The 24,603-nt window shown below is 35.0% G+C and overlaps 1 protein-coding gene and 1 long non-coding RNA gene across 18 annotated transcripts in view; one reads left to right on the forward strand and one right to left on the reverse strand.

Moving 5' to 3' along the window:
• The window catches only part of CEP44 (centrosomal protein 44), a 58,941-nt gene extending 39,692 nt beyond the window's left edge, over positions 1–19,249 (forward strand). For 7 of the 14 annotated variants that reach the window (XR_011970099.1, XR_011970104.1, XR_011970098.1 and 4 more), the window contains 4 exons: positions 551–626; positions 6,846–6,938; positions 17,216–17,618; positions 18,175–19,249. Coding sequence is in view for 6 of the 14 variants with exons in the window: in XM_072622592.1 (XP_072478693.1) it covers positions 551–626; positions 6,846–6,938; positions 17,216–17,346; positions 17,581–17,618; positions 18,175–18,223 (387 nt within the window). In the remaining 8 variants the exon portion in view is untranslated. Of the gene's footprint in view, positions 1–550; positions 627–6,845; positions 6,939–9,072; positions 9,110–17,215; positions 17,619–18,174 lie in introns of those variants that run through there. The other 7 variants (XM_072622592.1, XM_072622591.1, XM_072622593.1 and 4 more) reach the window with 4 other exon arrangements.
• LOC140513188 (uncharacterized) overlaps positions 9,464–24,603 on the reverse strand; it is a 44,205-nt gene continuing 29,065 nt past the window's right edge. The window contains exon 4 of one of the 4 annotated variants that reach the window (XR_011970106.1): positions 9,464–10,153. This is a non-coding gene — a long non-coding RNA (uncharacterized lncRNA). The other 3 variants (XR_011970109.1, XR_011970107.1, XR_011970108.1) reach the window with 3 other exon arrangements.

Below are 24,603 nucleotides of genomic sequence, written 5' to 3' on the forward strand. Positions count from 1 at the left end.
AAAATTCTGATACCATCTCTAGCCCTCTATCCCCTCCATCAGGCCAGAGAGTCTGTTAACCTGATGGTAGTTTTGAAGTCACTTTGTTTCTGAGAGTATTTAAAATCAGGTAAGTTACTATCTGACTTTGTTTTCAACAAGTCTCTGAAATTCTGTCATTTGATATATAGCCTGAGAACGGTAAATTGAACAATTTATATTTTCTTTGATCAAAATGGTATGTAACTATTCTCTTTGCTCTTTTTCTTCCCCTTCCATCCCAACAGCCTAATAAACTACGTTAAAAATTATTGTGCCTTGGCTGTCATGTTGTAAAAACTACATTCTCTGGTCTGCCAGAAAAATTCATTACATTTCTCCTCTTCCCTGCAGGCAAAACTAATATGATAATAATAGCAGTTTCAGAAAAAGGCTATCCATTGTTTTTACTTATAAATAAAATAGCTTTTATTTATGCTAAGATGCCACTGTTAACTTGATTGAAAGTAAAATATGGTTATATTAATATACTTACGTATTTGTATCTTAAGTACTAAAAATTTCATTTCAGCATGATATACCATTAGAAACTATTGATGTGAAAGAAGACCATAAGTACAGCAGGAACAGGGATCCATCATCTCCTGGTAAGTGCTTGAATAATAGCAATATTTGTCATGTCAGTATTGTAAAGGTCATAGTTTGCCATGAGGATGAACATTAGTTATGTTTACTAATTATGATAAATTATAATTTGGTATTCATAATTAAAATATTGATAATATAACTTTGTTACAATATGACAGTCTCAGTGATGTTTATGCCTATTTGGTCACTTTATTAAGACATATTTGGTATCTATAAAAATTTCAAGGAAGCCAGCAATTATGGAAGATAAGTCTGGAGCCTATGACTGAGGGAATTTGGGTGTTAACTTTCTTTTTCATATGGCTTATAAAAAGTATTATACTCTGTGGATGGGGGAAGGGACAGTATATGCTAAGGGAAAGAACACTGACCCCAGAGTCAGGTCCTACGACCAAAATTCTGTCTCTGATCCTTAACTATTTGACCTTAAACAAAGGTTTAAAACCTAAACCTTCCTAAGCCTCAGTTTTCTTACTTGCAAAATGACAATTAGACAAGATGGTCTATGATGTGCCTTCAGACTCGAGATCTGTGATCCTCTAAATAATAATTTGCTTAATGTGCCCTAAAGTTATTAATAGAGATGTAAAAGTGCTGAATTAACATTTACGCAGTAGCTTATTCATCTTTAGTAAATGTTGGAGAGAGGAGACATCACTGTAGCTGGTAATTATAAAAAGTATTGTAGAACTTTAAACAATATATTTGTTTGTTTATATGCACACATACCAATACATATTCACGCTCTTATATACATGTATTTGCCACCAACTCAGTTAAGAAAGGTAGATTGTCATAATGTTTGACATGGGTAGTCTAGTATTGGGCCATGGCTTATTTTACTGGGTGTTTTCCCAATTTTCCCAAATGGGAATAGTAGCGAACTAAAGGTGTTTGGTCTGGATTTTAATAATGACTTCTATTTTGTTGTTTCTTATAATTCTTGTGGACAAAAATAAAATAACTAAATTCTGTCCTAGATTTCAGGTTGAATCAGACAGTAATTCAAAATTACATTACTTTTTTGCCTTTGACAATTTATTTTTTCAACAAAATTATATTACCGATTTTTTTGTCTACTAGAAAGAGACAATTTTTTATTTCCTAGAGGTTTACCTATAAATAGATTTCATCTACATGTATTAACCACATAAACCTTAACAATAATTTCAATGCATGTATTCAAAAAGACATTTGAAAGAGTCATATTAATATTTCTGAATATTTATTTAAAATTTAAAAAATCATATTTTGGCAAATTTTAGATTTTATAGCAAGGAGTTTGCAAAGCCAGTTGCTCTTCCAGTAGTGCATTTGTTACACTTACGGGTTCATAGGGCCTATCTGTTTTTCTATGAGTATAGTATTTTGTCTTTATGTTCAGTTAGATTTCTTTGGTTTCAGGTGATATCTTATAATGGGAGGTGAAATACTTCCTCTCAGTGAGTTTATAGCTATATTTCAGTAAACAGTTGCCCAGCTAGGATAGTCAGATATTGAAGACCTTGAGCATTATGCCTTTTGCACCTTTGTCATTTGAAAGCAGTATCTAATTTGACTTCAGTGCTATTGTCTTATAATTTTCCTATGCTTCTAACTCAGACATTAACTTTTGAGGCATCCCTCTGAATGTTGAGAAACCCACATAATTCATTTTGTAGTTTAATTTGAATTTAAATATGTAGGAAGTGAAAATGTCTGAAAGTTTTAGAAATGTGTAATTCTAGAAAGAAGCCTGATTAAATAGGGATGAAAAGATTCATGTTGTCTCAGTTAATCAAATGTTTCTCATTAAGGAGGGCTGCCTTATCAGATTTCAGATGTTTTATGCCTATATTTTTATATTATTCACATTCTAGAAATAAACTGAAGTATAGAATTTCATGTCATGTACCACTTTGGCAGTTTGGTGAAGCCTATGGGGCCCCCTTCTCAGACTTTTAAAAAAAAGTGTAAAAAAAAGGAAGCCATTTTTATTTATTCTTTCAGTAATTTCATGGACTCCAAGTTAAGAGTCCTAGTATAAAGAAATAAAAAGAACAACCTATGACAGTGTCCTCTATTTTACTGCCTAATGGAACAATATAATCCCCATTGTATTGCAGCTATCACGAAGGATAAAATTTTATAAACAAATTACAGCCATGTTAGTCTCAAATAAGGTTGATAAGAATTTGTGTACAATTAAAATTTTTCTTTTCAACATTTACCCAGATTTCTATGTTTTTAAATGCTTTTGTAAAAAACCAAAAATTTATTTGGCTGAACTTTGTGCCAGAGTTGTATGTGGCATAGAATCTGATTGGCATTTTAGAGGTTTCACATTTTGTAGACTCAGACTTGCTGACACATACCTAGGGAATTAATCATTTTGGACATCCTGACCCTCTCTCCCTTCATCAGCATGCTGACAAAAACATGATGATAAATCGGAAACTTTGCTAATCAAGATGGACAGTGCTATCTTGAGGTAGCAAGGGGCAGGAGGGCACACTGACTGTGCTGTGTCGCAGCTGTGTGACTCTGAGCAGGTTATTTATATCTTTGAATATGTTTTTAATATACATTTTATTACTTGATCATCACAACTATCCTCTGCAAAGTTTATTTTTGCATTTTGCATTTGCAAATATTGCAAATAAAGACAGGCTCAGAGAGTTTAAAGGAAGTTGCTTGAAATCAGATAGCCAAGAAATAGCATAGAAAACCCTTGAACTTGCATCTTTTTTACCCAGATCCAGTTTTCTTTTTTTGCTCTATTAGATACTATGTGTAAATTGCCTTGTAACTATAAAAAGTCACATAAATATTAGATGATGTTATCTTATTAAAGGTATCAAAGCTCTGCAAGTTCAATAACTATCATTAAAGGAAAGATCCTTCTGTGCAGGAACCTGATTTATGATCCTCTTGTCTATGTTTATGTAGACCAAATCTGTATGTTCATTGTTATTGCCTACCAAGGCCATTTACCCTTACTTGTTTATTAATTCAGTCAGTATTAACCTTCCATGCAAAGTACTGTGGTGCCAGGTAATATGGAGGTCACAGCTACAGATTAAGATATGGTCATTGATCATTTATATAATTTTTAATTCAATAGGGTTGAATAGATATACACACTGTATACACATATAAATACATATATAAATGATTGTGATTCTGATAAAAAGTAGAATGTGGTGCATTTGGTGCTTTTTTCTCTTTAAAAAGTTCTTATGGTAATTTACAAAAATCAGTTTTGAAAATTTTCAAATAATTTATTTTAAAGTTGTAGGTGTTGAGGAATATGAGAATGAAGGGTCATTTTATAACTCAGTGATTTTCCATGTAATAATGGAATAATAACTAGAAATAAGACATTCTCTTATGTCAGTGAACTCCAGTTGATTGCTGTTAAAAACAATTGCGTGGTGGTAAAGGTACAAGAAAAGCATTTTGTAAGAAATTGGAAGGAGCAGATGATATTTCTGAACTTGTTGAGACAGTCACAAAATTTGAGAGTTGGAAAGGGGCCCTTCAGTCCAATCTATACATGATGACTTTCATGAAGAGAGAAATGCAAGTGTAGAGGATTAATCATAGAGCAGAGAAACCAGAAATAGTCTAATTAGGCATTCTATCATAATACAGGCAAGAGCTTCTTAGTGCCTAATTTATGGTAGAGGTGAGTGAAGAAAAGGGATGAATCAGAAAGATGTAGGGAAGGAAGACAGAAAGGTAAAGAATGATGATGTAGTTATAAATCTGTACAACTTTAAGGATGGTGGTATATTTGACATAAGCAGGTAAGAGTGGATGAAGGATGGTTTGGGAATGGTTTGGGAGAGGTCAAGAAAGATGAGGACTGAAAAAAAGGCCATCAATTTTAGCAGTTAAGAAATTGTTGGTAACCAAAAAGTGGTAGGGTTAGAGATTGCTGGGGTTGGAGGATTGGTAATTAAAGAAAGGAGGAGGTGAGATACAGTATCCCTCTCACTTGGAGCTGCTAAACCAGAGAACTCTGCTCTCAGGGGTTGTTTTTGTCTTCTCCAGGGACTCCATCCTAACTTTCCAGACATTATAAGACTGGAAATTATTCCTGTTTATTTTCCTAAGGAACTGGAAGCACATGATGCAAATTACTTTGGAACTAAGGGCTTAAACCTTTTCCACTCACAACCACTTCAACACCTCTTAAACTGTGGATCACACCCCCACATGTTATCACAACCCACAGTTTAAGTAGTGAAGCTCTGTGCCTAAAATGACAGCCCTTTGGAAGTTAGAGCAGTTACACAGGGACACTACTTAGCAAATATATGTTTTTATTCCTACTATCTTAAATGTAGATAATTTAAATTTGTGACACTAAAATTTAAAGATAGTATTATTGTAAAATACATAATACATTCACATAATCTTTAGGGGAGTATTTTTTATAAATACGTCATAAACAGGTGCATTGTCTCAGTATTCTCGTATCTAAACCAGGCCTTGCTGAAGAATTGGTGACATATGGCTCCAACCTCATCCTTCTGTAATACTAATAAATGGTGAGATTAAGGATGGACTGTTATAGAAATACATATATGCTTAATTGGGTTTTAAGGAATCAGGATATTTGTAATCTGATATTTCCAGAGTGGTAATTCTTATTGATGAGTTATTGTTTCTTCTACATAGAAGAAAATATTATTTTCTTTCTGTATTTTAGGGCTTGTTTTTAATAAATTTACAAAGTATTTGAAAATAGAAAAGTCAAGGACATTTATCTTTTTCCTGGCTGTGAGTAATCAGGAAGAAAAAGGGTGATGCTACCAAATTAATGGCAGAATCTAGTATTTAAAATATCTCATCAATCTACTTGAATAATCTGATTTTTTAGAATACAAGCGTGTCAAATATATACACGTATGTATATACACGTTTTATTTAAATGATTATATCTCTGTTAAAGAATATTCATAGTTTGTGGTCTCCTTTCTGATTAAAAAAAAGAATCTCCTATAAATTTTCTTGTGGTAGTTATATACGCAGTTTAAGGTACCAAAAAAAAAAATACTGTGTCACCATCCATAATTAAATTGGTTTGCCTCTCTTCTTTGGATTTGTTAAATAGATGAAATCATCATTAACTTTTCTAATACACTAGGATTTCTACTAAAATATCCAAATCATTGCCTTAAAATACATAGGTTATATGCTTTGTAAAAAATGAAGTTTTCCTGAGTTGCAAAGACTAGTTAAAACTTTGTGAAATTTTTTTTGGAAAAAAATTACATTGTTATTCCAAGATTTTAACCCTGAATTAAGTAATAAAAGGAGAAAGCACACTGAATTTGGAGTCAGAAAACATGGGTTCACATCCCTGTTTGCTCCCTCTGTGATTGTGGGACAGCCACCCAGCCTCTTTGGGCCTTACTTGGCTTGTCTGTAAAATAAGGGGGTTGGACTTTATAACTTTTAAGATCTCTTCAAGTTCTTAATCTGTGCTTCTCTTAAATCCACCTTAAGTGAGCGAAATACTGATCTATATATTTTCATAGGATTATGGCTCATCTTAGGTAGTAAGTAATAGAGCTGAGACTTGAGCCCATAACTTTATGGGCTGATTCCATAACTAACAACCTCTGCTTCTCCTTCCCACACCACTCTGGCTTAGAGGGAGGAATTTCCTCCTCTCTTCCCAAAACAAAGCATCAATATTCCTTTCAGTACTTGAGAATCTGTGGTATTTTAATATAGTTATCTTCTCTATCGAAACTGATTACACAGTTCCTCTATAACTTAGCAGACATTCTTTGAGAGTCACAGTGGCAAAGCCAACCTGGGGACATTTGTCTCCGAACTTACTTTAACTAATCTTAAAATGACAGCTATACAGTGCATCCTTGGACCTATCCAAAGCTTCTCTAACTTTGTAGGCTCTGCCAGAGCCCTCATCCTTCATCCATCAAGGTGGTCACTGCCACACAATCATGAGGCAGAGTAGGGGCTTGAACGGAGGATTGCTTTCAGCAGCCCGTTTGAAAGGAGATACCTGTTTTGTTTCATTTTGTTTGATTAATGTCATAACCCCAAGGGACATATCTGAATTCAGTGTCCTGAAAGCATACTAAGACATAGGTAATCTTGTTTAATTGAGAATCTGATGTTGAAAATATATCTATATCCAGATTGGTAGTGTATCTTTGTTAGCTGTGTTACAAACAATATGTTTGGTATTTTTATAACAGGTATCGAATATCCTTATCACTTGGGAGGATTCACTCACAACAACTTATTACTTGAAGGAGGAAAAAATGACTTGGCTGCTGAAAAAGAGCCTGGTATTCTTTTGCGTGGTCCAAACAAAAATGTCTTTCTTGGCCAGGGAGGTGGGGAGGGCTAATTTATTAAAACCTTCCATTGAAATAGTTTCATTGCTTAATTAATAATAAGATCTTTATAAATTCCTTGTGGTTTTTGTAGTAAAAGATACTGTAAAATCATAATAGAATTGCTGCCATGACTGGATCAGCTATTGCACCTTGTGGGATACTTCAGTGGATCTCTATTTCATCATTGTGGGTGCTACCTCCAGTGGTGTGTACTGCAGCCCATCCTCCCCATTCTGTGAGATGCTTGTCCATATCCTTTCATAGATCCTCCGTGGATGTTCTGTTCTATATACTCATTATCCTTTCTTCTAGTTTGGTAATAAATTCAGTATGTTCTTTAATCAGTTGACAATCCAATTGCATATTATTGCACTTAATTCTGAAATGACACCTTCATGCAGTCATTTCCTATAAGGATTTATTAGTTTCATTTTTTGTGACATTGTTCAGTGTTCACCATGTCCAACAGCTCTTATAGCTCTTCTTTATGATAATACAAGTGTGATATTTCTGAATATCTACAGACCTTTGGCAACTTCCATTTCTTTGTCCCAGATCATATTTTCTAACCGTTATGTACTGATTTGATTTGAAGAATCTTGCAGAATTCTTCACAGAAATTCTCTATTAATTCATCTCCAAAAGATGTAGGTGTGTACACTACAACTCTGTTTATTGTGATGTCCATTTGTCTCTCAGAGAACAGTGAGCCATTCTTCCATGTAGATGTAACTTATTTATGTGTTCTGGTGGTGTGTCACAGAGATTCCACATTCAGAATGCCAGTAGTTAAATTAATGAACGCTGTAGAATTCATGGCATCCTCTGTCCTTCCCTTTTCATCTGTCAGTACAGAAATGGGCAGGCACTACATAAGACTGAGTGCCATTTTAATGTTTTCTTCTGCTGTATATGTTACCAAAGCCATTATGAACCTACCTGCTGTCAATGAGGCACTTATTAGATTGTTCCTCTAATAGTAGAAGACAGTCAGCTTGTCCTCGTTTACATAGCCTTTGAGAACTCAAGGTTGCCTTTTGTTCAGTTGTAGGCATAACAGAAATTTTCTAGAGGTTTCCTACTAATAGAAAGGTCTAAGTTTAGCTATTTATTTTATTCAGTAGGAGAATAATAAAATTCTAATAATCTCAGTAAATCTCTTAATTTGAAACAGTTTTTAAAATTTCCTTTATCTGGTGGTTTTTACTGTGGTCCCAATCTGGTAGCATTTTTAATCAACTACAAGAGCAACGATCTCTTAACTGGTAGAAAAAAGAGAAAGAACATTTGATAATTTTTTTTCCTGGGTTAAAAATAAGACTTTGCAAATGAATAAAATTGAGTCACTCAGTTAAAGTACAAAATATAAAGTAGAAAATATGAACTTTAAATATTTAAAAGTGTTTTCTAGATCAAGTGGAGAGATGGGATGGAGAGGTATGCTGGAAAGGAGAATGGAGAGGGGAACTGCTCAGGCTTTTGGAAAGCTGTTAAAAAACATGTCAAGTGGAGGAGAACAAAAGTAATGAATAAAACTGACCTGGTGGTATATTAAATTGGGTGAGAAAATCATTCCAGGTCATTCAGATAATAAGCATTTTTTATACACGAGTAATCATGATTTGACTATCATCTTTTTCAGGTTCTCAGCCTTCAGTTAACATGTAGGGAGCAATAGTTCCCCGAGGACTAGAGCCCTTACTCAGAGTAAATGGTTGGGTTGTATAGTCATCTCTGAGAAGGTGTCAAGTTAAGCGTTTCATGTGGTCAGAAAAATGCTGTAGGTCAGGAAAGGAGTGTGATTAGGAGCCTACGATAAAAACCAGTATTTTTATAGAGAATAAGATCAGAAATATCAGTGTTGGAAATGTTTCCATTCTTATTTATAGTTTTGTTTCAAACTATTTCTACAATATTATTAAAGGAGATTTTTTTAAGGAGAATTTGCTCACCATTTGAATAATCAGATTTCCAACCTTCTTTACACTCCATAAGACTCTAGTTTAGCATATTTAAATCTTACCAAAAAAGTGAAGAATGTTTTAAACCAAAACACAGTACAATTTGGAAATGTTTCTTATAGATGCAGCTGTAAAAGAATAGAAGGTGAAGGAAGATGGGTGAGTTGAATAAGATGCCTACTAAAGATTTAGTATTAACTAATATTAGTGTTAAATTATAAAAAAGTTTATTTGACAGTTATTTGAAGCTACAAATGTTTAACCAAAATGAAATTGATAAATTCAAAGAAAGTTATTGCTGTTTTCAAGAAACTTACAATAACACTAAATACACTGCTAACTATTAAAAGTAAGAATTGAAAAGTTAGTTTTTCTGAAAAATATGAGGGGCCCTATCTGAGGGAAACAAGAACCATTTTATTTTTTATCATATACCTTTCATGAACATTGAACAACAGGAAGCATTTGGGGAAAGTGGTTTATCAAACCTTTTGAGTTCTTGATTATATCCTGTTTTGTTTTGTTTTTTTTTTTGGTACTGACCCCCCCCATTCATTCTGCTATATCTGCCTCTTTAAAAAATGTGACAGAAGTATGCTTTGTCAGGAACATTCAGTATAGATTACATCACATGAGCAATGATGCTTTGGGGAAACCGATTTTGATTGCGTACAGAAAGATAATTGAACCTCACACTTTTAAAAAAAGGACACTAAAGAATCTGAGATGCATTTTTAGCCCAGAACTTGCCAGCTGAAAAGCTGGATGATTTTGGGTTAAGTCACTTCCTTGGTTTGAACTTCAGTTCTCGCCTTTTAGATTGGATTAGATGTTCTTTTGAAGTTCTCTCTAATTCTAAAATTAATGATCCTAAAAAGTTTTCTTAGAATAGAAAATCATTGACACACTAGATTGAGGAAACAATTTCATTTTGCCTTTTGGTTTTAAATTAAAGACATGTTTGTGTATGCCACAATCTAAAGTGTAAGACATTCATGAAGCCCCTCAAAAAGGATATCTTGGTATCTTTGAGAAGGCTTCTTAAATTTGATAATGGAGTGCATGAAGAATTACTCTTTTCATAGAAGTCCCCTTTATTTTCAACTCCATTTTATTATATAATAAATGTTTTTGAAAAATTGCAGTGTTTGAATGTTGAATCATTCTTCCATTTACTTTCAATGTAGTGTCAAAGTTAACTTTCTGTAGGAAAAAAATAATAAATCATAACTAAGAATCCTAACATTTGCTCTGTGGAGCAATAAGTTACAGTATATGTGAATGTAGCTCTGTAATATAACCCCTGCAGATATACATAGATATCACACACATATTTATGTTTATAAGGCAAATTAGTCAATTCATCAAAAACTAGGTGGTAATTGAGACTTCAAGTTTAAATAAGGGAATCTTGCCTGGCTTGGAAAGCTCTACTGGGAGGAAATAACATACATAAAATCTGTCGTACTTGATAAGTGTTTAAGAAAGATAGAGACAGAGTTCTTTCTAAGGTTCAATTAAGAAAACTTTTTACTGACTTGGGCACTGAGAGGCAGGTGGTTGGGTTAGGCTTCCTGGAGGATATGGTATTTGACTTGGGCTTTTTCAGAATGTAAATGAAGTTAGTACTCAGCAATAAATATGTTTATTGTTTGTATTTTTCAAATCTAAATTAATGAAGCTTGCTAAATAAGCAGTTTCCTGATGGGAACTTTTGTAGTGTTTACTGGAAGCCAGTGTCAAGACGTCTTCATTTCAGTTCTGGTCTCTGGCTTCAGTAATTATTTCAGCCTCCCTTTAGAAGAAAACTGCATCTTTCATTGAATCAAGGCAGGTTACTAAAATGGCAGAAGGGACAGGAGGATGAGGCTCATGGCAGAATTCATTATCAAGGTCCATCAGATACAGGTGAGGAGGTGGTGTTCAAAGGGGAGACCAAAGTCACTCAAAAAAAGATAATGTTTGTTTTTTTCAGGAGTGACTTAGGTGGTCAAATGCTTAGAAAGTTGCTGTACTGTCAGTGTGTAGTCAACAGGTATTTATTAAGTTCTTGCTTTGTGCCAAATAATGAAACAGTCCATGCCATCAAGAAGCTTAGTTCTGGGGGAGGATGGGTAGGAGGGAGTGGTTATGTACACAGAAAATGATAAATGGGGTTGTTTTTATTAGGAGGAAACCTGCCATTTAGGGGCTTAGGATAGGCTTGTAGGAAGGGCATTTCAACTCACCTTGACAAGTGACAAGGGAATGTATTTCCAGCATGGGGGAGGAAAATGTAGCCTGTCTGTACAAAGACACAGAAGTGGGAGACGGAGCATTTTGTGTGGGAAACAGCAAGCAGACCAATCTGGCCATAACATGGGAGGAAAGTATATTATATTCATTAAGCAGAAAAATTAGTCTTGAGCCAGATTGTGACAGTTTTAAAAGGCAAACAAGATGAGTTTGTATTTGTCACTGGAGCTAGTAGCCAAGTGATACAGTCAGACCTGTGCTTTAGGAATATCCATTTTGGCTGCTCTGTGAAGAATGAATTGGAAAAGGGAAAAACTGGTGCCTAGGAGACCTGTTAGAGGCTATTGTAATAATCTAGGCAGAAGTGGTAAAGGCCTGAGCTAATAGGACAGCTAGTTGATATGCTGGATAGAGTGTTAGGCCTAGTCAGGAAGACCTAAGTTGAAATCCAGCCTCAGACACTAGCTGTGTGATCCTGGGCAAGTCATTTAAGCTGTGTTTCCTCATCTGTAAAATGGGGATATTAATAGCATTCACTTCCCAGGGTTTTGAGGATCAAATGAGAAAATTGTCAAATGCTTAGCACCGTGACTGGCAGGTAGTAAGTTCTGTATAAATGTTAGATCAGTATTAGTAGTAATAGTAATTATAGTAGTGGTAGGAGGAAAAAGAGTAGTAATTTGGTTTTGATATGGAGAGAATAAAATAATTATAAGATAATATAGCGCAGGTAGAATTGAATAGACTTGCCACTTATTAGATGTGATAGAGTAGAAAGAGTCAAGGATGACCTTGGTTACAAGCTTAGGAAGAATGTTGATTCCCTCAACAGAAATTGGAAAGTTAGAAAGATAGAACTGTTTGGAGAAAAGGTTGGTGGTAATTGATATGCCTATGAGACATCCAGCTGAAAAATGTCCAGTCGTCACTAAGTGGTGTGTGACTAGAATTTAGAAGAGACTGGAGTTTGATATCAAGTTCTGGGAGTTGTCTACAAAGAGGCAGTAGTTAAAGAGATGACCAAAATATAATAATAATTATTATTATTGTTTTTTTATTATATAAAAATATACAAATTATATATAAATTAAATAAAAAATAATTGTAGAAAGACAGCAGCACCCAAGACAGAGCCCTGAGATATACTCATACTTAAAAGAGTGGGACAGAAGGTTTAGAAAAAGCCAAATATGTAGGAGGATCACCAGGAGAGATTTTTGTAATGAAAATCCATAGGTGAGAGAATGTTTAGGAGAAGAGGGTGGTCAGTAGTGTTTTGAGTGCTGATGAGAAATAAGGATAGGCACTGAGAAAAGGCCCTTAATTTGGCAATTAATGATAAGTCATTGGTAATCTTAGAGCAGTTTCAGGTGAGTGATAAGGTTGAAAGCCAGGTAAGGAGAATTGCGATGTGACTGGCATATGAGACAGTGGAGACAAGTAGAGATTATCTAGCAGTGGTATAGAATCTTTGAATACATATGTATGTTGAGCATGGTGGAATATGGAAATGTTGGAAGTGAAAATGGAAATCTGTGAAGGGCAGCAAGAAGAGAGGTCTTCTATGAAGGAAGCTAAGAAGGGAAGTGCTTGTGATTGGTATGCTAATAATCCCTGGTGTTGACCTCTAACATTGGAATTACTCTTGAGTAATAGTTGTTTTGGGTAATAATGAGATCCCCTTCCATGAGCCTTTTAGTGTACTGCTAAAAGGGAAGGTTTTAGAGGTACTCTGATAAACTTTTATAGTTCTGCTTGCTTGTCTTCTACATGGAATACTTTCTTTTAGGTAAGGGAAGCATTAAGATGATTTAAGAGGGCTTACACCTGCTGAATATGAGAGACTGAGAATGTTGTATTACTAACAAAATAATTTCATGCTTTCTACAAGTTCTTAGTTTTTGCTATTTCTTCATGCTTATACATTAACTTTATGGACATTTGTTTTAGAATTCTGAATAAGAAGCATGCCTAGTGGTGGAGAATATCTTTAATAATAAATCAACAAGAATGTATTTGATTAGAAACACAAGTGTAACGTTTAGTAATAGTAAGGCAGGTATAGAATTCACAAGTGTCTCATACAGTTTTTGGTATCTCCAAAGTGAATTGTTTAGAAGGGGAGAACATTGTTCATTAACTGATTACTAATCAGTTTCCAGTAAGATATACAGAGAAAGTTCTCTTCATGGGTAAAATTTTAGTAAAACAACACAAAAACCCAGTTTTCTTTATTGTGATGTATAAGTGTAAACACTGAATCTGAAATTAGAAAGTTTATTATTATTTTATAATTCATTTTTTATTAATTATCTCAAATTTCTTCCTCACATGATGATATGGCTGCCAGCTTGATGCTTTGACACCTTTTTTTTTGTTGTTGTTGTTGTTTGTTAATGGCTTAGTTTCCTTTGGTAGGTTTTTGTTATGGGGGAATGGGGGTAGTTTATTATTAGAGGCAAATGTTGATGCAGTTGAATAAAGCACTGGGCCTGGAATCAGGAAGACCTGAGTTCAAATCCAATCTCAGACACTTAACTAGCTGTGTGACTCTGGGCAGGTCACTTAACCCCTGTGTCTCAGTTTCCTCAACTATAAAATGAAGATAATAATAGCACCTTCCTTATAGGGTTGTTGAGGATCAATAAAGACAATATTTGTAAATAGACTGTAGCACGGTGCCTAACATGTAGTAGGTTGTATATAAATGCCTATTCCATTCCCTTCCATACCCCCCTATTGATGTCTTTACACACACTTAATATCAACACTGAGCACAGTGAGAGCTGGTGGTTTAGGATTCATTTAATTTTCTGTAAGTAAAAATGTGTTCTGTTGTGGAGTATCACTTACAAAAGACTCCCTGTGTGTTTTACTCTAATCCCCAGAAATACCCTTGCATAGATAAATTATTTTTATTAAAATTGCTTGTAGATAGGAAGGAAATTGTATGGGTTGTTAGATGTTAGTGTTCTTCTGATAGCTTTATTTTGGTAATAATATTATCTGAGATTTTCCCCACATCTTTACTATCTTCCTCTTGTCTTATTTCATAAGAACTGTTTCCTCAACACCCTCAGTTAATCCACTGAGCATTCATTAAGCTCTTATTCTGTGCCAGGCACTGTGCTAGAAGCTAGAGATACAATGTCAAAAAAAAGTCCCTGCCATAAGTAGCATACTTATTATCAGGGGAGATCACAGGAATAGATATAAACATGCATAAAATGTACCAAAGAATTAACGAGTTGCCTCCAACACTGTCTCTACTTGGTCTACTTAAGTTGCCTTTCCCATCTTTGTTTTCTTAGTGCCATTTCCACTCCTCTCAAGAAGCCTTGATTTGGTAGTGCAGAAAGCACTTCAAAGACTTTCCTGGCAATAAAATAGGAAGGTGAATGATCACCATAGTTTTTATCTTCCATGTAGAGAAGATCCATTACATAGTCCTAAGTCTGTGTAATTACGTAGTTGGTGAGGTCCTCCAGGTGTTCTGACATTGTGCTGATTGCATCAAGCCCCAGAATATTATAGAGCCTCCTGGACAAAATCCATAAATGCTCGAAACTGATTATTCTAATTATAAACCTATTGGTCTGAAAGTTTCGGGGTTGTGCAACCCTGTTAGTAAAAGAAAGTTTTAGCATCCACCCCCAGTATATTAATTTAATTTTAAGTTGTAAACATAACCTATTATACTAGTAATTATTTGATCTATAAAACTTACACAAAAAATAGACATTGAAAGGAGTGAGATGGATTTGGTGCAGTGGAAAAAACATTATCTGGAGCTATAGGACCTGGCTTGAGATTCTGCTTGACATACAATATCTATATGACTTAAGGTAAGTTACTTAGTCTCACTGGGCTTGAGTTTCTGTAAAATGAGGGAACTCGATGACCTCTACGGTACCTTCTAGCTCCAGATCTGTGGTCCTAAATTTATTGAATAAGAGAAATACATAGTCAGATTTGCACTTTAGGAAGATGATTTTGGTAGCTTTGTGGATGATGGATTAGAGTGAGGAGAAATTGAGGCAAGGAGACCAGTTAGAAGGCTATTGCAGTAGTTGAAGCAAGGGGTGATAAAAGTCTGAACTACATACAGGTGGTGGCTGTGTGAGTAATGATTGGCTATATAGCATGAGAACGAATAGGCAGCCAGGTGGCAAAATGTATAGAGTGCTCATCTTCCAGAGTTCAGATCTGGCCTTAGACACTCACTAGCTGTATGACCCTGGGAAAGGCACTTCACCCTGTTTGTCTCAGTTTCCTCATCTGTAAAATGAACGGAAGGAATGGCAAACCACTATAGTATTTTTGCCAAAAATGAATCTACATGTAGCATCAGAGTGAAAAGATGACATATAACAGTTTCAGTAGTGGTTCTTAAGACAGAAATAGGGAAGTTTGGAGGGGAAACTAATCTATATATGAAATCTTAATTCTCATCCATGTCTGGTCATTCTATGTGACCCCTACCCCGAATACAGAGCCCACCTTTCCAAGGAATCCCTGCTGCTGCTGCTGCAGCTACAAGATGATGTGGGCAAGGTGTGGGACAGTGGGAGGAGAATTTTGCCTGCACAATGACTTTTATGGGTGCTGGTAGTGCAGTTAGGTGATAACCAACCTGAAAGGATTACACAAATGTAAAAACCTGAGAGAAAGCAAAAGTGAGTGTGGCTATATTGGAGGCAATTGGCTTTTGGAGGGAGGAAATGTGGGATGTGTCTCTTATTTTCTCCACTCTCTAATTGGTTGATTACAAACCCCTTGGGATCATGACAAGGCTCTCTACTTTTGAAACTACTGCTCTGTGATATGGAGTGGGGTGGGCAATTTAAAGAGCTCATCCCTCAGAAAATATATCTTGGAAAGACTCCAAAAAGAATAGTAAATTGGAGCCCAGAATTAAACAGGAAGAGAGTGAGTTGGATTGCCTTTGGAGTACTATAGACTGCAAAGAACTAAAAGACCCACACAATAAATAAAGATTCTCATATTGGGTTTGAGGAGGCTGTAACACATTACAAATCCAAGAGATGAGTATAAAGGCTATCAGAGAAATGTTTGCCTGAAAAAAGATAGAAGAGAATGGCAAGAGTATGCTTCATGTGCTCCATTGGTATTCATGTGATATAAAGGAAACTAAAGAAAAGCCCCTAGCACATTTGGTCAACCCTTGTGGTGACCCTGTTTGAGGACATGGATGGAAGTTTCACAGGATGAGTGGGCAAGAATGGGTTGTTATCTACATCACTGAAAGGAGTGCTTATGTTGATAAGATCACTAATCCATTGGAGTATATATTTGCTAAGATATGTAGAGAGGTAGGTAAATGTGTATCCTGAATGTGATTTAGTTGTTGAGGTTATTGGCATTTCTGCTCATTGAAAAATGATGTGGGTGACAATTTCTGTCTCCAGTTGTTTTTAGGATCCTATGAATCAGGAATTTGAGACATAATTTTTTTTTAATTTACCAAATAACTCATATGACTTCAAAAATTGCTTAATTTTTTTCACCTCAGTTTTCATAACTTGGCACCAAGACCTAGCTCGGTTTATTAGAGAGACTCTTGGGAGGCACTTTAAATCTTGAATGAAAGGATTTTCTATCAGATAATTGACAATAGCATCCTTTTGATGTAATTATTGTTAGCACTTGCAACATATTTTGAAAGTAGTAGAATATTGAATTTGAATACGTACTTTTAATTTGACTTGTGTTAAGTGTTTGAGTTGACAGTAATCAAGATAAATGTAGCATTCCTGTTGTAGGCTCCATTTTGGGGTGAGGGAGAAGAGAGAGGGAGTGGGAGACAGTGAGAGTGTGTGGTAGTCATACAGCACCCTATGTATGTTACAGTAAAGGACTAAGGACATATCTTAGACCTGTACCAGTAGCCTTTTCATATGTCTGCAATGCCTTCTTTTCTGTCACATACTGTAAATCAGAGTGTTCGATAGTTGACCCCACTGTGAAAGCAGAAAGGCAAAAGTAATTTAAAAATGAATTTTTCCACAGATAGAAAAAGAAAAGAGGAGATGCCAGAGAGTCTTCATCAGCTGTCATCTGGATACAACTTACTATTATCCACAGATTGCTCTCCCCAGGCCAGTACCATTAATTACTTTGGTTTGACAGAAGCTTCAAAGGTAAGTAAAACTGGCAAATGCTTAGTTCATTTTTTTCTAAGTTTAGTAGAAGAAGTGAGCATTAGTTTTAGTTGTACTGGGAAAAGAAAAACAAATCTATTCAAAAATCACTTAGGTTCCCATAAAAATTCTGATATGTAATAAACGAATGTTTCAGACTTTTAAAGGATCAGGGGCTATTTTTGAAGTTGGTTATCTTATAGGAATCATCTAATGTTGCTTTTTAAATTGCAGGAGACAACAATGGAGAAAATAGAAAGGATAAAAAAAATGTAAGTAATAGAAAAGGGCAGCAAGAATTCATTTCTCTGTAGGGAATCATTGGACTACGGTACCTCTAGAATGTGCATATGTGTTCCAAACTAAAGGTCTCTCAATCAGGTGTGGAATTTCCTCAGGACTCTAGAGGATAATAAATCCACCTTCAGTTATATGTTTGTGGGATGAGTCATTGTTTGGGTTTCTAAGTAGTAATGTAAAGGGTTGTTAATGACATTAACTGGGGATTAAAAAGTCCAGTTTGAGTTGATGGTTAGTAAGAGCATTATCTATCATTTCACTAACAAAGCACTAAACAGTGTTTGTGGTCAGCTGCTTTAAAATGAATTGTTTTTTAATATTGTAAAATTGTCAAGTAAAGGAGTCCTTTTATTGTAAAAATCATTTGTATTGCTTATGTCTTAGATCATAAACATTTCTCTTGGCTCCTTTTTTATTAATAATAATTGCCTTCTCCTATAAGCATTAAAAAACTGTTTTAGGGTTTGGAAAATTTTAATTTCTTAAATAGCCTATTTTATTATGATAATTTTTTAAAACATTTTTTAGGTTTCAAGAAACTGCTGACTTGTTGAAGTATTCCAATAACTCATCTTAGAAATATCTCCATGGACTTCTGAGACTGAACACTGAATGTTTTCTTTAAGTTTTATTTGTACAATTTTAAATATGTATTGATATTGCTATATTGAGAATTCTATTTGGTGTATTCATTATTGAAGAAATAATTTAATTCTTTTGAGCTGTAATTATACTACTTTACTGTGTTTGAGCTTTTCGTGAGGAAAATATTCCTGTTGTTCCAGTAGATTTCTTTTGCAGAGTGAAGTCATTACAGCAGTGTATTTTTGTGTTGACATTTGTTGGCAGTGTGCTAAGTAATATGTTTTTTAAAGCGCAGGCTTGAGGACCACAGTTTACATCCTGTTGGAAACTCTCCAACAGGGACTTGCATATTGCACCCAAGAGATTTACATGCATACCATTTTGCCATCTGTGTAGTCAAATAAGTTGCAATGAAAAGTTGTGTACACATTGAGAATGAAAATGTTTTTATTTTTAAAAACACAACTGTTTTTTTCAACTTATAAAAGTAGTGATGCATTAGATTCTCAATTAACGTTGAAAAAGTGGAGGTCAAGTGTGATTGTGCATTTCTATATTTGTGTGTAGTTCTGAAGTCTTACTGTGAAAAAGGTGTTGAGTGTTTTAGTGTCATATTCAGTAACACATTTTAAGACCAGCAGCACAGATGGAGACCATCCAGAGTTAGAAAAATATACAAGCAGGTTTTGGGGGTTTTGTTCTTTTGGCAAGGAGGAAGGGGACAGGAACATTATGATTTGAAGTTATAAATTTGTTTAGAGATTTGGATGATATTGATGGAAACTTTACATGAACTTGATTTAAGACAAAGAAAATATAAAATTTTCTCAATTTTAAAAGATAACATAAATTTGCTCTGAACAGGCTTCAAGAGAAGACAACTCCTTTATCATGAAGGGAGAAAACGGCTTTTTCCTTTGATTTTCTTTTCCCCTAAATATATATGAATACAAATTTAGTTTTTACTTTGCAGTATTTTGTATGACACTGAAATCAAATAAAATAATGTTAACTTAAAGTTTTACTGGTGTGACATTTTTTTAAATGACCTTACAAATTCTTAAGGTTTGAAATTATATCAGCCGCTCACATTTATATAGGAGTTGAAGGTTAAAAAATTCTTTCCTCCCAAGAGCCCTATGAGTATATAAGCAATACAGATAGTTGATTTTAATAGTATTATTTAATAGTATTATTGCATTTTTCTAATCCAAAGAAGAGTTATAGTTGAAAAAGTAGCAAATAATAGTAATGGAACAAACTTACAGGCTGACTTTTAAATTGCCTCTTCAGTGGAATTACAATGCCACCTTGTGGTTCCTCTCTATTTCACACATTAGTGCAAAACCATTAATGTTTTTCATGCTAAGAACATGAGAAGACAAGATTCTGAATGACTTTACTTAGGTTGCTGTATGGTCATGGTGGTGGTGGTTGGAAGGATAATTAGAGAGCTGGCACTTTTTTTTTTTTTAACCCCACACGCAACATATTAATTGACCAGAAATTTTTACTTTACATTCTTGAGTATTGTATATCGTTTTGACTTTAGCTATAGCATCATCAAATGTGCCCTCCCACACATACATATACTTTAAATGACAAATTTGTACCTAAAGGACATGTAACACAAAATTCTGCAATTGAAATAAACCTTGAAGTATATCCAGAGAAATCATTAATTAAGAGAAGTCCTTGTTCTATGGTACAATTTTATAATACCTAGGTAATGTGTATAAGACTGGGACCCATTCTACAGTGGACAAGTTGATAAAGAATATGAACAAATATCCAAAGAATTATAAACTGTTAATCATATGAGACTGTTCTAAATCACTAATAAGAAAAATTCAAGTCAAAACATTTTGTTTCAAACCCAGCAAATTAAAAGATGACAAAAAATAGAAATAATTTTGAGAGAATTTGCAGAAAGACAGGCACATATAAGAAATCAATGAAAGGGATGATTTTCATGAAACGTGGGAAGACTTGTGTGCACTGATTTAGAATCAAGTGAGTGAAAGGAAGGAAATGGTTTAGTGACTTACCCAGTCACAAAACAGCATCTGAGGCCAAATTTGAATTCAGGTATTCCTCACTTCAAATTCAGCACTCTATATACAGTGTGCCACCTAATGCAATCAGGATCAGGAAAAATAACTTATATAATAACACCATAGTTTTGATCTTTCAGATCTTTGGACTTAAAAAGTCTAATCAATGCAGTGACTAACTGTGGTTGCAGAGGACCCATGATGAAACATACCACTTATCCTTTCCAATTGGTCGGTGGGAAAATGTTTGTTTTAAAAGTCTCCCCTCCCCCATTGTGGGGGAAAAGTGGGGAAGAGAAAATAGATTTTTGTTCATTAAAAATTAGATTTAAATTTAAAAAATTAAAATTCAAAAATTTCAGAAAGTCACACTAATACTATTGGTATCCTTAATGTTAATAGAATTATGAATTTGTCCAGTTATATAAAGCATTTTGGAATTAGGAAGATGAGTAAAATGTCCACATTTTTTGACCTTGAGATCCCTTCACAAGACATACCCCACTGTGATCAAAGGCAGAAAGAAGGTCCCCTTCATAGTCTTCAGAGTAGCATTTTTGTTATAACAAGAACTAGAGTCAGAGTGGATGCCACTGATTGGGTAATGGGTAAACATGAAAATAAGAATGCACCATAGGAAATTAATATGAGAGTTATAGCCTACTGTATAGAGAGTCAGAAATCCTTCAGTTCAAGTCCTTCTTCTGACATGCACTGGCCACTTAATCCTGGGCAAGTCTCAACCTCTCAGTTACCCAATTCTCTTAAAGAATTTTTTTTTCAATTAACAAGCACAACATGACTAATGTGAAAATGTGTTTAATAAGAATGCATGTGTAGAAACTATATAAGATTACATGCCATCTGGGGGAGGAATGGGGGGGGGGAATTTAAAACACAGGAGAGTGATTGTTGGAAACTGAACACAAATTTTAAAAAGATCTCAGGTGCAGTCTTCCCCCCCACCCCCTCCAAAAAAACCCCAAACCAATAAGAAGAATGCAGAAAAATGTGGAAAGACTTCTGATATGATGCTGAGTGAAGGAAAGAGAACCAACCAGGGTAGCAATTACACAAAACTGACAGTAATGCCATGAGAAAGAACAGAACAAAACTAATATGATCAAGCTTGTCCCCAAAGGAAAGATGGGGAAATTTACCTCCTTTGCAGAGGTTCAAGACTGCGTACAGAATATTGAATGCTGTTCTCAGTTGAGTTGGTATGTTTTTGTCTCTTTAGGGAAATAGGGGAAGTTATTCACAGGAAAGTTTAGTGGGGAAAGAAGAAAAATATTTGGAAATGAATGTTATATAAAAACAGAAGATAGCCTTAAAATTTTAAAATAAAGATCAGGCTTAAAATTAGAAATTAAAAATAGCTTTAGACAAATTCATTGGCAGACTTCAAGAAAAGTAACACGACTACTTGAATATTGTAGAAGGCATTCTTTTTCAAAGATGTGTTGGACTATCCAACCTCAGAGGCCTCTTCCAACTCTTAACGTTTGTTATTTGAAGGACAGAACCTAAAAGGAAGGAAGGGTTAATTCAAAAGAGGTTAACAGTGCTCTCTTCCACATTTCTTGTTGTCAGAACAAGGGGATAAAATAAGTGTGGCTAGCTGGATAGAGGATAATTCTTATTTTCAACCTTTTCATAAAATAATCCTTTTGTGATGAAGATAGTTACACAGTCATTCATTTTTTTCAGATATTATTATTATTTTGTTGTTATTTCTTGTCCCACTTGTTTGTAGTAGGCGAAAGGGGAAAGGATCACTGCTGAAAGTCTGGAGGATTAAAGGTGAATTGTGCCACCCATCTCCTACTGAAGGGGTAAATGACATAAATCAAGGAGGAGACATTCATTTTGGGACATTAACAATGTCCAGAATATTTGCAGTATTATGAGGGTGTTTTGTTTTGATCTTTAGTTGAGGAAGTAGTGGAAATGAGAGAATAATTTTGAAAACTAAAAGTTAAAAAATTTAATTTTAGAAGCTTTTCAAGGCTTGGAAAACCTATAATTTGTAAATGTCAATTATTACCTTTTGATTGACTTGTAGATTTTAAAACTTAGGGAATCCTTAACAGGAAGACCACCAAAGGCCATGTGACTTAACTGTTAAATGGAATTTTGAAGTAGATTGAACTTATTAAGCTGGATAAAAAAGCTTTTACTGTAATAAGAAGGCAGTAGCAACTTTCTGCTCCATCAGTACTAAACCCTTGGGTAATTAGATGAAATGTAATCCAGTTATATTCAGTGATAGATTTAGAAAGAGTAATTACCTCAAGTTAGATAATATGATAACTACTGTATGCACTATACCAGTTCTTAGGGGGGAAAGTTTAAAGTCCAGTCTCTACCCTTAGAAAACTTACATGACACAGTTGTACTGACAACTAAAATGAAAAGGAATAACCTGAAGGGCAAGGATTGTTTTCTTTTTTTCTTTTTTGTGCGCCCTATTCCTTAGCACTATATTTTGTCCATGGTAGGCATTCAGTTGCTGGTTGAATTGAATTGTTATGTTCATCCTTCATTTTTGAAGAGGACCATGACATCAGAGAAATGATGACATGACTTGCACTTAACTTTGTTGTGGCTGGGGGAGGGCTGTGCAGGGTCACCAGCCTCACTTTCTCCTCCTGAGCCAGATGGATCCAGTGACCAGATATTCAGCAGGATGACTGGAGATGGCCCAGGATGCAATGAGAGACCTTGGCCTTTTAGGCTAAGGCCTGAATTTTCAGGTACTCACTTAAGAGGGAGGTAATGCCCATTCAGTGAATAGCCCTCTTTAAAGAGTCAGGGAATGGCCATTTTAATGAGAAAAAGAAAAAAATAATCAAATAACGCAGGGAGGGAAAGAGAAACTGTTACTACTGATAATCACTAAGCCAGGAGGGTCCAGAAAACAGCCATTAAGTGGAGCTTGGGCAGGGACCTATTGTTGTCCAGTCTGTAGGCTTCAGAGTGCATTGGGTTTGTTAAGGTTTTAGGAAAGATGAGAGAAAGAAAAAGGAAGAAAGAAAAGAAGAGAAAGAAAGAGAAGAAGAGAAAGGAGAAAGAAAAAAGACATCTAGCCAGTAAACCCCAAGTTAACTGGACAGCCTCTGACCATCCAAATTTACCTTTCTTTGGAGAGAAGGGGAGAGGGAATGTTATGAAATGAACACTATATATTATTTGTATTTATAATGCTTAGAATATACCAGATGAATATAGGATCATCATTTAAAAGTCTCATTTAAAAAATTGGGAAAATGTTTACACTGCATTGTAGAATACATTCAAGATTTATTTTAAAGTAATTTTCTCTGTTTTCTATTCACTCATATCTGATGGAGATTCTTGTTTACCACTCATGAATCAAAGCATCTGTTAAAAAAAAAATTACCTGCCTATATTAATTCTGCCAGATACTGAAGTTTCCCAGACTTGCTTTTCAAAGTACAACAGAAGATTCCCCATGTGTTACTACGCCATAAGCATTAAGTTCAAGGGCGCTGTGAACATAGGTAAGCACAGAAAACAAAAACAATGAACATTTCCTGCCCTCCAGGAGCTATGGGTACAGGCAGTATACGCAAGATAATTTCAGGAGGGAGAGAACATTAACAACTCTAAGTTGGTTGGTTGTCGGTTGTTTCCTGACATTCTCAAAGAGTACTAGAATACCATCACTGTGATAAAGTCAAGTTTCAACGTGTCCAACTGTGGCTAATCAGACCAGTACGAACTCTGAATGCTCAACCATGGATTGGGTACCCTCCCAAGAACTTTGGAATTGATTGTGTGACATGGGAGACACTGGTACAGGACCACTCAGCATGGTATGCCCGTGTCAGGGAAGGTGCTGTGCTCTGTAAGCTAAGCAGAATTGAAACAGATCAAAGGAAATGTAGGATGCAAAAATTTTGAGTGTCCATTCAAGTGTTCATATCAGTTGAATTGAATACAAGCTAAGCATATAACAACAGGTCCTAACCAAATAGTCCTTGCACTCAAGGAATTTACACTCTCCTGGGGAGATGTAACATGCAAGTATGTCTGCAAAACTTTTTGTAGGAGGGAATAGTAACCAGGAAAATCGGAAAAACTTCTCTGTGGGAGACAGTACATGAACTAAGCCTTGAAGTAGCTTCTAAGAGGCAGAGGAGGCATGGACATCCCCCAGATATGTGGGAAAGAAAGGACGCAAGAAATGGAAAACTGGATTTGAGGGAGAATAAGTAGGCTGGAACATAAGAGTGTATTTAGAGTTAGAATGCATCTGAAAAATAGCTGGGGTCCTAGTTTACATACAAAGCTG

Source organism: Notamacropus eugenii, chromosome 7 (assembly GCF_028372415.1).
Source record: "Notamacropus eugenii isolate mMacEug1 chromosome 7, mMacEug1.pri_v2, whole genome shotgun sequence".
NCBI lineage: Eukaryota > Metazoa > Chordata > Mammalia > Diprotodontia > Macropodidae > Notamacropus > Notamacropus eugenii.